Raw genomic sequence first — 16815 nt, 5'->3', positions numbered from 1 at the left:
GGCCGTAGTTTGAGGACCCCTGCTCTAGACAATGCCCTTTCCCCAGACAACAGCATCTTCCGCAGAGTGCTCAGAAATTCTACAAGTATTTGATTCCTATCAATGGGCTTGGCAATTAGGCAATGGCTGATCTTTGCAGATTGTCATCCCAGAGTGCCTGCAGAGCTGCTGAGGGTGAGGCTGAGACTCACAAAGGGGAGCCCTGTCCCAGCCCTTTGCACCTATTGCAACTCCACTGTCTATCTCCCACAGGCCCAACCCCCTGACGTGCCAAGTAAAATAAAAGTATTTCTCTGATTTAAAAAAAATAGTAAAAGCTTGAAAATCTCTTACAGCATTAACATTTTAAGAATGCAATTTTCTAAAATAGGAAATGAAGTTTGCACTACAGTGTTAAAAAGTTCTTCCCTGAATACCATCCTATGAACTTGGCTGTCCCCTGAGATGCTGCTGAGGGAAACAGAACCCCTTCCTCTGCAGATTGCTCTTTATGGGCTGAAAGGACCAGATAACTTTTGGGAATGGAAGACAGCTCTTGAGTCTTGCACTATAGAATCCCGGATGTTAAACATCTAGCTCTGTTGCATCATCCTTTGTTTTGGGCCCCAGATGCCAACAGACAAATCTGTCGACTTTTAGGATGGCATCAGCTAATTGTGACAGGACAAGGCTGTGTGACTCAACTACAGTTTCCACATCCACACGTGGGAGTTGATGGGAAGAGGGAGTATCAATGCTCACACAAAAACAATTGTCCTCAGCATGATGGAAGAGGTGTAACACCTCTTATTAACTTCTCCCCACCTCAAAACCAGCCTATTGCCTCAAAGAATCATCTATCCCACCTCAACAACGTCCTAAGTGAGTGAACATGGTGCCTCACATTGACACTGTTGTCAAGGTGAGGTTGGCACATGCTATCAATGTTTTCCTATTCCTTCAGGGGCCATACAACTTCGGGAAAGGATCTGAAAGGATTGGGAGGGGGAAGAGCTGGAGGTGAATGGCAAATGCAGTTCCTGAGGAGAATTCCCAGGACGCCTTCCAGAGAGACCCAGGGGTTCCCCTCTTGCGCTCATCCTCTGACCAGGTTTGCTGTGGAGAGCCTGACTCAACCCCAGTCCTCATGGGACCGAATCACCCTCAAGAGTATCCCAGCTCCAGAGAGTTCCCTCCTCCTACAATCGCTCACATATACAACTAAAAACAGTTTTCTTCTCTCCTGTTTTGAATCGAAATGACTGCCCACTGGAGGGTGCTATTTTTATGCATCATAAAAACCTGAATACTAATAATCATAAAAAATTGGAAACTACCTACAAGACTTGAAATGGTGTGGAAGACTACCGATGCAGTCATTTTAAAAAAAGAGGCTTCTAAACTTATTGTGGTAATCATTTCACAATGTATATAAATATTGAATCACGATGTTGTACACCTGAAACTAATAGATGTGATATGTCAATTATACCTTAACTTAAAAGTTTTTTTAATGTTCATGAATAATTTTTAATAAATTGGAAAAATGATCTCAAAATAATTAGAATCCTAAAGGGTAGGCCACAAGACTACAATCAAAAATCTGATCTCACATTATTTTTTATATTCATGATAAATGATTTTAAAATAAGATAATTTACAGTTAGCATCATGTTTTTGTTTTGTACATACATTCAACATAAATACAATACAGTTATGTCCAAAATATGCTCAAATAATAGCAGCTTACAGGTACCCGGTTCTATCAAGTTCTTAAAACTTTCAAATACACTACTCATTATTTTATCATGATAATCATATACCAACTATATAAGGTGGAGTACAATAATTATTTTTACTAAACAAAACTATAAGAAAAAAGTCAACCAAATAGGTTTAGAGATACAATATGTTAAAAATGTAAGAAATCTTCAAGATCCAATGGGCAGAGTTTAAAGTAAAACAGTGGTTTCCATACTACTTCCGGAGCTTATAAAATAAACAACAAAACAAGAATCATGTATTTCTCCCACCTGTATAACACATTCCACACCGGTTTTAAATTCAAATTATAAATAATGAAATAGCAATGAGTACATATACCATTTCAGTGTAAGTCATAAGCATTCAACAAGTTTTCTTAAAATGTGTCAATTTAGTCATGTGTAAATCCTCTTACCTCCAAGAAGACATAAGCTTATGATGATCACTACAATGAAACCTACGAAAATAAAGGTGATGGCCATCCACAGTTTACACTTTCCAAACAAAGTCCTATTACAAGAGCTCCAAGGGCTTTTCGGTTCAACCTGGAAAGCAGAGGGAGACTATGAGTTAGTCCTTTGGTTTCAACAAGCATGTTTGAATACTTAGTATGGGCCAGTGATACAGACGTGAAGTCAGCGGGATTCTGACCTCATGGGGCTACAATCTACTGAGTCAAGTTTACAAAGGGGTGGAATGGAACTTCACAGAAAAGTTAGCAAGAAATGCCCTAGGGGCTCCAAGGGGGGCAACCGGCAGGATGTTGAAGGGTGGACAGAAAAGTATTTCAAAGCCACAAAAGAGTATCCCTGGTGTTGATTCATAATGGAAATGGCCAAGAGCCTCAGCTGATTGACTTCTGGGTTTCGGGGGCAAGTAATGAGAGTTAAAATTAGAAAGAGTGAAAGGCTGAAGAATATTTGAGAGGGTTCTGAATGCGGCCAGAGCAGTTTGTACTTAATTGGGGTGTACTGGGGACCTGTTGCAGATTCTGGAACACAAAGCTGAATGAAAGATTCAAAAAAGGTGATGCATAGTTTAGAGTGGACACACCAAAAAAAAAGCTAAAAGGCTACTGCTGTGACCCAGACTCTAGGTAATAAGGACCTGAGAAGGGAAATGAAGGGAAGGATGGAAGAGACACCAGGAAATAAAGCTGTAATGGACACAGTGAGACACAGTGTGGGGTCAAGTAAAATAATTACAGCCAATACCATTTCTCTTCATCCTAACGGCCCTGCAAGGGAGGCTTTAGCCCACTTCAAAGATGCAGCTCAGAGAGATTGGTCAGGACGAACCCCTCTGTGTGTCACTGCACAGCTGACGTGCTCTCCCTTTCGTCCACAGCCGCCCTGTGTCACTGTGCAGAGCTCCAGGTTATGAGCGAGCCAGACTCCTCCACTCCCAGCACTGCCACCTGCCCCTAAAAGGTCCCCTGACTCTTCTCCCACTGGGCCATCAGTAATCCCCACATGGGCAGCATGGGAAACAATGGAATATGACGGGGGAAAGTATGTTTCTGTATCGGAATCCCAGTTACACCACTTAAAAGTCCGGTGACCATCAGCAAGCTACTAAAACTCCCAGCCCCAATGTCCTCAACTGTAAAACATAAGTAATAAATCTATTTTTAGAGTCTGCTGTAAAAACTAGAAATCATGTGCATGAAGCACTTGCTAACAAACATTAGGACCTGAACACGTGGGCGTAATCATGATTGCGTGTCCCGCTGCCCCACAAGCAGCTGCAGCACCTCCAGAGGCTCGCTCTCAAATTGACTGACACCTTGTTCAGATGTCCCCCATCAGGATTTTGGTGATGGCCACCAGAAAAGGAAACTGTGTGTCCACTATAGTTCACACGTTCTCAATGAGCGGTTCCCAAGCCTGGCGGCACATCAGAATCACCTGATGAGGAATTTAAACTACACAGACCTAGGCCGTACCCGGACCTAGGGGACCAGGGTGTAGGGAGGTGAGGGCATGCCCCAGCTTATGATTTTCACCCTCCCAAAGTGAACCAATTGTTTTGCCAGGGTTGAGAGCACTGGTCTGAAGCCTCCCCCACTCCTCAGGGGCCAGGCCAGATCTCTCCTGGTGGAGGCCTCCCCACCACCGCACCCATGGAGAGATGCCCCAGTCCACGAAGCTCACCTGTCCACGCAGCTCACCTGCCGCTGCCCTTTCTGGTTACATGTTCAAATATAAACAGATACTGGCCTTATCTTCCTAAGTAAAGTGAAACCACATCGAGGGAAGGGTGGCTCTTAAACTTCCCTGTTTTTGCATCCCACTCTTGTGCCTCATACAGGTAACAGGCACTTCATAATGTGTTGCCGAGTTACAGAGGGCTCCAAAAATGTTAAGACTGTACCTTGATAAATTCTAAGGTGGAGGTCACACTTTGGAGCACCCAAGTGCACTCCACGCTGGCTCTACGGATCAAGGGTGAGGGAGCAATAGATGCCCTGGGATTATCTGAACAGATGAAAACCCTCTCGGGGTGTCTCTGGAGTCCAGGGACAAAGCCACATCTCATCTCCACTGATGGCGGAGAACTGCTCCAAAGTCACCAAAGGCAAGGGCTCAATAAGGCCCGTCGGGGCGGCGGGCAGGGGGGTGGGGGGTGTCCCAGTACAAGGAACCTTTAACTGTTCAGGACACAGAAACATATCTTCCTGTTTACAGAGCCCCCCAGACACGGACCATTTTAGTGCTGAGACAAGGAGCAGCTGGAACCATAAAGATGAGTGCAGAATGGTCCCAAATCTCAAGTGAGTCACAGAATACGCATCAGTGCACCGCCTTGATTTCTTGCCCCTTCACTTGTGCTGTCCCTTGGAAGTGGTAAACCTAGACCCCTGGTGGTTTGAGGCCACAGTTCTGTGACTTCCTGGGAGAAGTCAGCTCAGAATTACACAGCCCTCATCTATAAGAAATGCCTCTCCTGTCCAGCCCAAAGCTTCCATCCCTCAGCCTGGCTCCCGAACCTGTCTGCCATTAGCCCTGCAGCAGAGCCCACTACCCCTTGCATGACTAATCTTCACAGACTTAAAGTCAATATAAAACAGCCTGTTAGCCACTCCTGACCCAAAACTAGAGTGCAGTGCTTCCCAGCTGTCTGTTCTTTAGAACCAACCCAGGAATTAGTATTTTTCGGAAGTGTCCCCAGGAGAGCCCACTGTGCCCTGAGGGTGGACAGTCTCCGATGGAGGAGGTGTGCACTACCTGTGCTATCCGAGTCTCCCCTCAAAACCCGATCACGGAGATGCACTGCCTCCTTCACTGGCTTCCTCGTCCTCTCTTGTCCAAATGTTAGGCCATGAGGAGAGGCCACAGGCAGGTTCTTCTGCAAGGTGCCTTGGAAATTTTTGCAAACTGCACCTTACATTCTATGATGGCACTAAATGGCTCAAGAATGTGTGTGGTTTTCCTCTGAACATTCCCCAGGCAGTCACATCCCTCTTCAGATAAAAGAATCCAAATACATGAACAGAGTCCTTCAATAATGGCTAGGCTACCTATCGCTTTGGTACAAAAAGCTTTTCTTCTCTGGCTGAGTCAGAGGCAGATATTACATAGATCTAGGGACATCTAGCATGCAGGAAACTGAATTTTATGATTTTCATTGTGGGATTTAATCCACTTGCTGATCCAAGCACAAAGGAGCCAGTTGATTCTTGTCCTAAATTCTGAACCACTCATTGCAATGGGGCTAATTTTCAGCTAGTCTATTTATATAAAGTCTTGCCTGCCTCAAAACGATCAATGTACTGGAATTTTATTATGATGATGATGATGTTTTTATTTCTTAAAATGTCTCTGGGACTTGTATTTGGAAACAGGTCAGAGCTTGTGTAATGAGCCATAAAAGAAAACCGGTCTCACTCCATTACCCATAATTTCTTTTTCATTTTTGACCCAACCATATTGCCATGTTTATAGTACTGGCAGACAAAGTGAAGTTCAATGACTTATATTCCTTTCCCTTATAGCCCCAAACCCAGGACAAGAAAGGGAAATACGTTCTCTCCACCACCTTTGATACTCTCTCAGCTCAACCTAGAAAAATATCCATGAAGTGGAATGGCTTCTTCCCAATTATCTAAAACTGTTCCCTACTTCTCACCCCTCTGTCCATCCACCTGCAATTCCATCATTCCAAATATGCTACCTAATTCTTAAATAAACCTCTGTAAATTTATGAACTGACTGAAATTAGTAATATGTAACTTAAGTTGTTACACATAAATGAATATAACTAATATATTATATTTACATATTTAAATTATATGTTGGTATATATCTAGCTGTGTAAAACAAATTTAAAAAAAAACAGCATTGCCGAAACCGGTTTGGCTCAGTGGATAGAGCGTCGGTCTGTGGACTGAAAGGTCCCAGGTTCGATTCCGGTCAAGGGCATGTACCTGGGTTGCAGGCACATCCCCAGTAGGAGGTGTGCAGGAGGCAGCTGGTCGATGTTTCTCTGTCATCAATGTTTCTAACTCTCTATCTCTCTCCCTTCCTCTCTGTAAAAAATCAATAAAATATATTTAAAAAAATTGGAGCCTGGCCAGTGTGTCAATGTTTGAGCATCAATCTATAAACTAGAAGGTCACAATTCAATTCCCAGTGAGGGTACATGCTCCAGATGTGGGCTTGATCTCTGGTGTGGGGCATGCAGTAGGCAACCAATCAATAATTCTCATCATTGAGTTTCTCTCTCTCTCTCTCTCTCTCTCTCTCTCTCTCTCTCTCTCTCTCTGTCTTTCTCCCTTCCTCTCTGAAATCAATAAAAATATATTTTTTAAAAATTAGAAATCTTAACATATAGTTTAAGGAGACCACACACAAAATTTTTACAAGTCTGAATCTTGTGCTTGTGCTACCCAACGCTTTAAAGAACTCTATATTAATTGATTTTTCCATTTAAAATACACTTCAACCTTATTCTATAGAACCAAAGTGGGTTAGATAAGGTTTTTTTCTATTTTTTCCCTTTATAAAAAGTTTTTTTCCCCATTCATGCATTTCCAGAATGTCCTCCCAGTGCTCATGTAAGCCCTCACCTTCATGCCATTATGTCACTCACCACTAGTTTCCCATTTGGTGACCTACAAAGTAAATTCACAAGGAAGTCTAGGCTATCTGTATATATACCTGAGTCCAGAGGAAGTTAGTAGTACAGCGATTTCAACCTGTGTGCTGCAGCAGGCACACTGGTGTGCTGCAAAAATTTTGAAAACATGCAATATCTGATTATTTAGTCAGGGGCACTCACCTCTTTTCCCTTAGATGGTCAAATTAAAAATTGACAATAGCCAACACAACAATAGCCATCTGGTGTGAATGAATTAAAATTATACTTTTTTTGGTTAGATCGGCAAAATATATATTTTTTGGTGTGCTATAGAATCTTAGTAACTAGTATGTGTGTCATGAGATGAAAAGGGTTGAAAATTACTGAATTACAACATGAAAGCACAATCTGTATTAGGAGGTGCTAAACAATGCTAAAATACCGATACAGCGTACCCTACATATGTTTGGCATTTTCCTCCACTCACTGTTTTCACCCAGGCACGGCCAGGCCTGGGGAGAAGCCGGGTTAGCCACATTACATTACCATACCGGGAGAGCTGGGAAAACAGAGCTCAGCGCCTCGCCCCAGGACACATCCTTTAGCTGTGAAGCAGTCGCCAGAACTGATCTCTGGACTCAGTCCCAAACCATGAAGTCTTCGGGTTGTCCTGGGTCTATCTATCTAACATGAGGCAAGTATTCCCAGTTCCCATTCCCGACACTTCCTTGGACTGACCCAGCACTCCCACTGCTGTGGCCATGCGCACAGGATTAGACCATCTTCCTCCAACTTCCCTTCTCCAGTGGTGCTCAAACATAAGGTACCCAATACTCTCCCAGGTACCTATAGGCAACTGTGAAAGCAGACTTTACAGTATCTCCAGGGAGCAGTGTGGAAGCAAAAACAATGCTTTCACCGTTTGAATGTCCTGCTTATCCCTGAAATCTACAGTTGGGCAGCCAGAGTGGAGTGGAGGAGCAGAGTAGAAATACCAGGTTGGAACCATATGTATGGGGAGTTCCACGTAGCCAGTAAAACTCAAGCGAGTCTTAAGGTTAATCACAAGGTACATGGCTGGGAATCCCAAGGCTCTGCTGTTTTACAAGCGTTTGATGAGCAATGAATAATGTTCCCCCCGCAGGGGGGCTGAATCAGAGGAGTTCAGCCAAAACATTACCAAGGACTTTCTTGGAGATTGAAATAAAGCCGAGCAAATGAGGCGCAGTCTAATTCTTTAGGACAAAACCTTTTAAATTATTTTCCTTCCACCGAGCAGGGCAAGTTTATACCCCACCTCCACCCCCTAGCCCTTCTTGTTCTTGATGCTTTTTCCACTCTCCCCATCTCTCTTGCTGTGAAATCAAGTGGCCACACTGAGGAAGGCTAGCAAGTGTGTGTGTAGGGGCTGTGGGCCAGGCTGGGTGGGCGGTGGGGAGGAGGAAGTGGGAGGAAGCAGCAAGGTAGTAACGAGGGAATCAAGGAGGTTCTGGAGAAAAGGAAAAGACGCCATCTATCGCTCTAGTTCTATTTGAGAAAAAAAAACAACGACATCTAAAAGTTACAGGACTTTTTTGAAAACTATCTCTTTCTCTGGGGATTCTCTCTCGGAAGAGAGGAGCCACACACTTCCTAGGTGGGATTCTTCAAAGATGCGTGGGGACCAGGGCGCTGAGAGGGGCCTGGGGCTCTGGCTGGAGCGCATTCCGGGGTCCACCCCACTGAGGGCTTCTCATCGCGCACCCCCCGCACCCATCGTCGGTGGCGCCGGAGAGCGGGCTGGAAACCCGACTCAGAGGAGCCCGGCTCGGGTCCTGGCGGGGAGCCCGGATCCCAGCGCGCTCGGGCTATGTCGCGGGCGCCAAGGAGGCCTTACCGGGGCTGGACGGGGCTCCTCGGCCGAAAAAGGGACGACCTCAGCGGCTCCATTGAGAGGCGTCTGCTCGTCCGGCTGCCCCTCGAGCACCGAGAGCTCCAGCTGGTCTCCGGGCGATGGGGGCCTGGCCCCTTCCATGGACGGCAGAGGAGGACTCAGCCCTCCGGGAAGCAGGCGGCACACACCCCACCCCAGGGTGCAGAGTCCAAAGCTGCCTCCCGGGTGGCTCCCTCTGCACCCCCGTGGATGGGGGGGCGGGGCGGAGAGAGGGAGACCTCGGGCGGCGGGCGGGGCCGAGGGCAGGGGAAGGCTGTTTTTCTGGTTTGTTCAGGGCGCTGCCTTGTGCTCCTTTCCCTGTTCGTGCGGACACGAAGCAGGAGGGCCTGGCTGGCTGGCCACTGTGGCAGGGAAGGGCAGGGATGGCCTGGCAGCGCTGTGCAATGGGAGAAAGTTGGGTTTCCGCCCCCAAGAGCTGTCTGTTTCTGGGATTTGACCCAGCTTTCGCCGCCTAGCAAAAGTTCATTCATTTCGTCAACAAATAATCTGAAGCAGCTCTCGCTGCCCGCATCGTGCGAGGTTCTGATCAGATGAAGATGGCTAGCAATACACAGGAATAGCTGCTTCCTTCCACAAGCCCAGGGGCCGGCAGAGGCAGCATCAGTGGTGGAGGGAGGGGACAGCTGGCTTTGGGGCCAGACTGCCCCAGTCAACCCCTCTCACAGGCTCCTCTCTGTGACACCTGGGGCATCACCTCTCCGTGCCAGTTTCCTCACCTGGAAAGTTGGCATAACATCAGTGCCCACCGAATGGAGTGATTGCCCTGGTTAAGAGAGTGGATGTCAGAAAAATACTCAGAACAGTGACTGACAGCAGATATTCATAAACATTGGCTATTATGCCCAGCTGGTGTGGCTGAGTGTGACCCATGAACCAGGAGGTCACAGTTTGATCCCTGGTCAGGGCAAATGCCTGGGTTGTGAGCTGGATCCCCCAGTAAGGGGCATGCAGGAGGCAGCCAATCAATTATTCTCTCTCATCATTGATGCTTCTATCTCTCTCTCTCTCTCTCCCTCTCCCTTTTTCTCTGAAATCAATAAAAATGTATTGAAAAACAAACTAAAACCTTGGCTATTATTATCTACCTTTAGGAAGAGGAGTCACAGACACACACACACCTCGCCCCCACCCCCCCCCCACACACACACACACCAGCACCACATATATACCTGAGGGAAAAGTACACACACACACACACACTCCATGGTTCAAAACTTCTGGTTTCCTGAGCCTGGGATTATGTTGGCTAAGCTTGGGGTCTGTGGATCCTCTGGAGCTTCTGTTCAGAGCAGGCTTGCCTCCCTACTTCTCACCCCTGCCCCCAGCACATGCACATATTGAGAGCAGTTTGAAGTGTGGGCAGGACACATTAGATGGATTCTACTTCAGATGTTGACTTGTGTTCAGAAGTCTGGCACCCTCAATGCCTACTGTTCAGACACTGCCTAGATATTGGGTCTCTACCTGCTCCCAGATCATCTGCACTTTGGACTCCATCTGCCTGATGATGGCTCGTGATGACTGCAGCCACTCAGCTGCTGGCCTGCACTGACTTCTGCCGTCTCTGCTTTTCTCTGTTAGAGGCAGATCCTGCAAAAATCCATTACATTCTCAGCTGAGAATCTTTTTATGGAGGAGCAGGGTTAAGGAAACCAAGAGGGGATGTCCAGGCAGCTAAGGACTAGCTACAGCAGAAAACCATCAGCACCCTGAGTCCTACTGGACCACTGAGAAGGGCCCTCCTGATAGGATCTGTAGTCAAAAAAAAGTTGCAGCCACTGTCAGATCTGCAGCCCAGCAGGGAGGAATAGTTATTCTCACCTCTCCCCACACTGCCGGTCTCCTGCCTGAGACTCCTCTTGAAAACTGGTGATGGAAATTGGACATCAGCCTCCCAGAGCTCAGAGCAGAGAAATGAATCTGGGGTGCAAAGAGAGAAGAATCTGGCTGTACCTTTCCCTGCAATAACTGGCATCTAGTCTTCCCTCTCTAATATTCAATAGTCAGCAGACTCCTCTGCTCTGACCACATTCCTCTTCCTGGAAGGCCCTTGCCTAGCCCATTCTATTTCCATCCCCACTTCTTTGTAAATGATGTTTGCTCTGCTCCGAATGTTTTCCTCCCACTCCTGCCCACTTTCTGCATTGACAACACCCATTATATTTAAATCCCAGCTGAAACATTTTTTCCCACTAAACCTTCCCTGACTCCCCTCTTCTACCAAAAGTTATCCACAATCTTCCTTGCTGCCAATACTCAGTGCACTTGTGCTTAATGTGTCACATATTTAGTCCAATGTAATTTAACCAGCAGTATTGAGTGTTTGCTATGTGTCAAGCATTCTTCTGGATGCTTGAGATAGGTATGAAGAGATAGGTAAATAAAACAAAATCACTGCCATTGTGAAGCTCACATTTCATGAGGGGAACCAAACGTAATAAATAATATTTCTAGAATATGGGAAGGTAATGTCTGCTATGGACAAAAGGTCAATCAGAGTAACGGAGGCTGGAGTGCTGAAGGATGAAGGTTGGGGGAAGGGAAAGAGTTGCAACTATAAATATGATCAAGTTACCTCACTGAGAAGGTGAAATAAATACTTCCTGGGAAAGTAATGCACATCATATTGACTATCATTAATAATACTGTATTGCAGCCTGGCTGGTGTGGTTCAGAGGTTGAGCACCTACCTATGAACCAGGAGGTCATGGTTCCATTCCCGGTCAGGGCACAAGCTCAGGGTTGTGGGCTAGATCCCCGGTGGGGGCGTGCAGGAGGCAGCCAATCAAATGATTCTCACTCATCATTGATGTTTCTATCTCTCTCTCCCTCTCCCTTCCTCTCTGAAATCAATAAAAGTATTTTTAAAAATAATAATAATACTGTATTGCATATTTGAAAATTGCTAAGAGAGTAGATCTTAAAAATGTTATCATGAGGAAAAAATTGTAACTATGTAAGGTGACATGTTAACTAGACTTACTGTGGTGATCATTGTATACAAATATCAACTAATTATGTTGTACACCTGAGACCAATATAATGTTATATATCAAATATGCCTTAATTTAAAAAGAAAAGGTGAAACTTGAACACAGAGTTAAAGGTGGTAAGGGAGCTAGCTGTGCAGATTTTGGAAAGAAGAGGGAACTCCAGGACAAAGGACCTGATACTGGAGCCTGTGTAACTTTTACTTTCTGAGAATCAGGAAAGAGGCCAGAATGGCTAAAGTGGAGTATGAACAGTAATATTTTTCTTGTCTGTCTTCTTTATTGTTTAAGTGTCTTGAGGTGTCTGTATTCCCAGTACTTATCTCTGCATCCAGCACAGTGCTCTCTGTAAGTGTTGTTGAACTTGATGATTGCAGGATCTGTCTCAATGGGAAAGCCCTCTGTCATGTCAGATGGATTGTAGCTATCTTCCAAGCTATCTTTTCTCCTTTAAATGTCTTCTTCACTGCCCCAAAGGATAAAAAAGCTAGTTTCCTGTCACAAACACACTCCAAACTGGATCTCCTCATGCCTTCTGAGCATTTATTGTAAAGTAAGGCTTATGTAGTCTGTAATCTAGACTACATTTCCAGAATCCCATAAGCCTAAGCCCTGTACACGGTTGGCATCCGTGTGACAGTATAGGTTTCGAAGACAAGCAGAGTTAGAACTCTCATAATAGATGTTCTTGGACAAGGTGTTCAATGTGAGATTCTTTCCTCATTGCAAAATAATTCCTACCCAGCAGAGTTAGGAGGATTAAGTGAAGCAATTAGAGCAAGGCACTTATTATTGTGCTTGACAAATAGCAGAGACTCAGTAAATATTCCTTTACTTTCCATGATCATAAGTATCTCTGTAACTCATACCTACCCCTGACCTTTAGTACCCAGCAACATCCTTTGATTTAACATATTTTCTTTCAATATTGATTTGTGTTCCTATCCTGCCATATTTTCTTGATCACTGACACTTGTGACACCTCCCAATGTTGCTCAAACCACTTAAATTCTTACTTACAACCTGTTCCTGATTTCTCCTAACTGCAAATTTCTCAATTTCCATACAGCTGACCTAGAATGTAGATTAGTGTCCAAACCTCACCTTGAGTTTTTCATCCTGTTAGTCTGGCTCCAAACTAAGAATTCAGAATGAGTTTGAAAGAAATATTTTTCCCTGGAGGTAGAACTGAGTTTAAATTAAACAATTCTCGAAGAAAGTTAAGGATTAGTGAATGAGTAACCAAATTCTACCTTGTAGGGAGTGGCTATAGCAGGGGTGGGCAAACTTTTTGACTCGAGGGCCACAATGGGTTCTTAAACTGGACCGGAGGGCTGGAACAAAAGCATGGATGGAGTGTTTGTGTGAACTAATATAAATTCAAAGTAAACATCATTACATAAAAGGGAACGGTCTTTTTTTTTTTTTTAGTTTTATTCATTTCAAACGGGCCGGATCCGGCCCACGGGCCGTAGTTTGCCCACGGCTGGGCTATAGGGTTAAGCCTTGGACTGACCTGTGGCAGGGCCACAAACAAGTCCTAGTTTGGAGGGCAGAGCCCTCTTGGCATAATTAAGTTTAATCTTATAGCCCTCCCTAGTTCCTTCCTAGGTAGCTAATGGCCTGTGGGAGGTGCAGCAAGTGCTGCTAAAACAAGGTGAAACTAACAAGAACATTGTAAACATGTTGACCACTACGCTTGTTTTGATCTCACTATAAAATAAAGCCTTGGCTTGCAGGTTGGATCTTTCTGTGTCCTCATCCAGGCATGGGAGATCCGCTGAGCACCAAATATATTCTCTTGTCTGTCTTTACTTTAATCCTTTACCGGGCCCCTCCTCAGGCTCACCGAACCCTTGGCTGTGCTGGAGAGGCACACTACCTGGATTTATTTGTGCAATTTCTTCAAAATCTATTTCTATGGGGGTTTGCTTTTTAAAAGAATTGTTCTTTCATGAATACATCTTTAAATGTGCCTTTTAAAAATGTACTGCTCTTAAAAAATAGTTATGTTTAATATATTCGAATTATTACTGATTCAATTTCTTAGTTTGCTCAAGGAGTCAAATGTAAATAACATTAAAAAATTCACCAATGGGGGAGGATCCAAGATGGCAGCCAATGGGACAGCAGACTGCAAGATAGTGTGTGAGTGAGAGAGTGAAGGGAGAGTGTGTGGATGTGCGGGGAGTGTCTGTATTTGTGAGTGAGGGACAGCTATATTCCACCGGACTGTTGGGGACTGGTGGACCAGGCTCCCCTGGCCAGGCAGCCTCTACTACTGCTGAAATCTCTCCTGGAGTAGCCGGCTCTGCTGCAGAGACCGTGCCATCTTGAAGGGGAGAGTGGCTATGATCAGAAGCCCAGCCTTACCTTCAACCTGGAAGACCTCAGATACATCCCCAGGGACCAGTTGCCTCAGCTGTGAACCCCTCAGCTGCGAACCCATGAACACCGAGACCCCAGCCTCCCTGGCCGCGGGCACCTATAAAGTTTGTCCAGGGGGAGACAAAGTGGCGCCGAATATGTGGACGGGCCCTGTGCCTTCTCACAGAGCAGATAGAAGGAACAGCTGAATCAAACAACATCCACCCATAATTGGTGAATTAAACACAGCTGGTGAGGCAATCTGTGGATGGAAAGGTCAAAGATCACCTAGAGCAGTGGTTCTCAACCTTGGCTGCCACATTAGAATCACCTGGGAATCTTTTTAAAATCCTGATTTCTGGGCCTCACCCTCCGGAAATTCTGTTTCTTTGTTATGGGGTGGGGCCACAACATTAGTAACAAAGAAACAGAATTTCTGGAGGATGAGGCCCAGAAATCAGAATTTTAAAAAGATTCCCAGGTTATTCTAATGTGCAGCCAAGGTTGAGAACCACTGACCTAGAGAGAGCTCTGCCTCCTCAGATTCAGCTGGGTGTTTGTTGTTTGGGTGTTTGTTGTTGGCATTTTTTGGATTAGCTGTTGGTTTTTTGGAGTTTTCTCCCCATATACATATTTTTCCCCTCTCTTTTTTTATTCTCTTTCTTTTCTTTCTTACATTTTTTCCTTTTCTCAATATCATTTTTGCACTCTTTTCTCTCCCTTAATTCTCTTTTCTCTGGTGGTAACCTCTATTTGGGGTTATTGGTATTGTGAATACATTTGTGTTTGGTGCCCTGTGCATTGTGTCTTATCGTGCTGTATTTTGTGCCTTTAAGTCAATGCAGGAGAGAGAAAGCTACATAACCAGACGCCCTGAGAGGAGCGAACATGGAGAGACAAAGAAACAGCCCCCATATGAAAGAAAAGGAGGAATCACCAGAAAAGGAAGTAAACAAAATGGAAGCAAGCAATATGTCAGAGGAAGAATTCAGAGCAATGGTCATAAGGACACTGAAAGGATGGAAGACAAATTCAACAATATGTGTAAGAATCAAGAGGAAATGAAGACCCAAGAAGAGATGAAAAATGACATCACTGCAATAAAGAACACAACAGAAAGCATCAACAGTAGACTAGAAGAAGCAGAGGACTGCATCAGTGAGCTAGAAGACAAGGTAGGAAAAAATACCCAAGTAGAGCAGCAACTGGAAAAAAAAACTTAAAAAACAGGAGGAGAACCCTAACTGGTTTGGCTCAGTGGATAGAGCATCGGGCTGAGGACTGAAAGGTCCCGGGTTCAATTCTGGTCAAGGGCATGTACCTTGGTTGCGGGCACATCCCCAGTAGGAGGTGTGCAGGAGGCAGCTGATGGATGTTTCTCTCTCATTGATGTTTCTAATTCTCTATACTTCTCCCTTCCTCTCTCTAAAAAATCAATAAAATATATTAAAAAAAAAAAACAGGAGGAGAGCCTAAGGGAACTTTGGAACAATACAAAAAGAAACAACATCTGCATAATAGGGGTCCCAGAAGGAGAAAAAACTGAGCAAGGAATAGAAAAACTGTTTGAAGAAATAATCAGAAAACTTCCCTGATATTGGGAAGCAGAAAGAACTCACACAAGTCCAAGAAGCTCACAGAGTCCCAAACAAGATGAACCCAAAAAGACTAACACCAAGACACATTATAATTAAATTGACAAACACCAACGACAAAATAAGAATCTTAAAGGCTGCCAGAGAGAGACAGAAAGTTACCTACAAGGGATCTCCCATCAAACTATCAATTGATTTCTCAACAGAAACACATCAGGCCAGAAGGGAATGGAATGAAATATACAAAGTCATGCAAAGAAATGGTCTGAATCCAAGAATACTGTACACAGCAAGGCTATCAATCAAAGTTGAGGGTGAAATCAGGAGCTTCACAGACAAAAAAGGACTAAGGGAGTTTATTACCACCAAACCAGCAATGCAAGAAATGCTAAACGGTCTGCTGTAAAAAGAAGAAATAGGAAGGGAAGAAGGAAAACAGGCATAAAGAATAAAAAATGATGACAAACAGGTACCTATCAATAATAACTTTAAATGTAAATGGATTAAATGCCCCAATCAAAAGATATAGGGTAGCTGAGTGGATAAGAAAACATGACCTATATATCTGCTGTCTACAGGAGACCCATCTCAGAACAAAGGACTCACACAGACTGATGGTGAAGGGATGGGAAAATGTTTTTCGGGCAAATGGAAATGAAACAAAAGCTGGAATAGCAATACTTATATCTGACAAATTAGACCTCAAAGTGAAGGCCATAATAAGAGATAAGGAAGGCCACTTCATAATACTAATGGGAGCAATCCAACAAGAAGATATAACTCTGGTAAACATATATGCACCCAATACAGGAGCACCTAAATACATAAAAAAAACCTTATAGAAGATATCAAGGGAGACATTGACAGCAATACAGTCATAGTAGGGGACTTTAATAACCCACTAACACCACTAGATAAATCCACTAAACAAAAAAATCAGCAAAGAAACATCAATCCTAAATGACTCACTAGATCATATGGAATTAATTGACATCTTCAGAACATTTCACCCCAAAGCCACAGAATATACATTCTTCTCAAGTGCACATGGGTCATTTTCAAAGATAGACCACATATTGGGACACAGGCAAAGTCTCTTCAAATTCAA

At 44.4% G+C, this 16815-nt stretch overlaps 1 protein-coding gene across 1 annotated transcript in view; it reads right to left on the bottom strand.

The window, feature by feature from the left end:
• CUNH3orf52 (chromosome unknown C3orf52 homolog) overlaps window positions 1-8903 on the bottom strand; it is a 29181-nt gene extending 20278 nt beyond the window's left edge. Inside the window, exons 1-2 of the mRNA XM_006094447.3 lie at window positions 8699-8903; window positions 2159-2288 (exon numbers count right to left, since the gene is read on the bottom strand). Coding sequence (XP_006094509.1) covers window positions 2159-2288; window positions 8699-8836 — 268 coding nt within the window. The 5' untranslated portion in view covers window positions 8837-8903. The remainder of the gene's footprint in view (window positions 1-2158; window positions 2289-8698) is intronic.
• Window positions 8904-16815: the final 7912 nt, after the last annotated feature.

This window comes from Myotis lucifugus, unplaced genomic scaffold (assembly GCF_000147115.1).
Source record: "Myotis lucifugus unplaced genomic scaffold, Myoluc2.0 scaffold_137, whole genome shotgun sequence".
NCBI classification, from domain to species: Eukaryota; Metazoa; Chordata; class Mammalia; order Chiroptera; family Vespertilionidae; genus Myotis; species Myotis lucifugus.
This window is presented reverse-complemented; position numbering and strand designations above follow the sequence as displayed.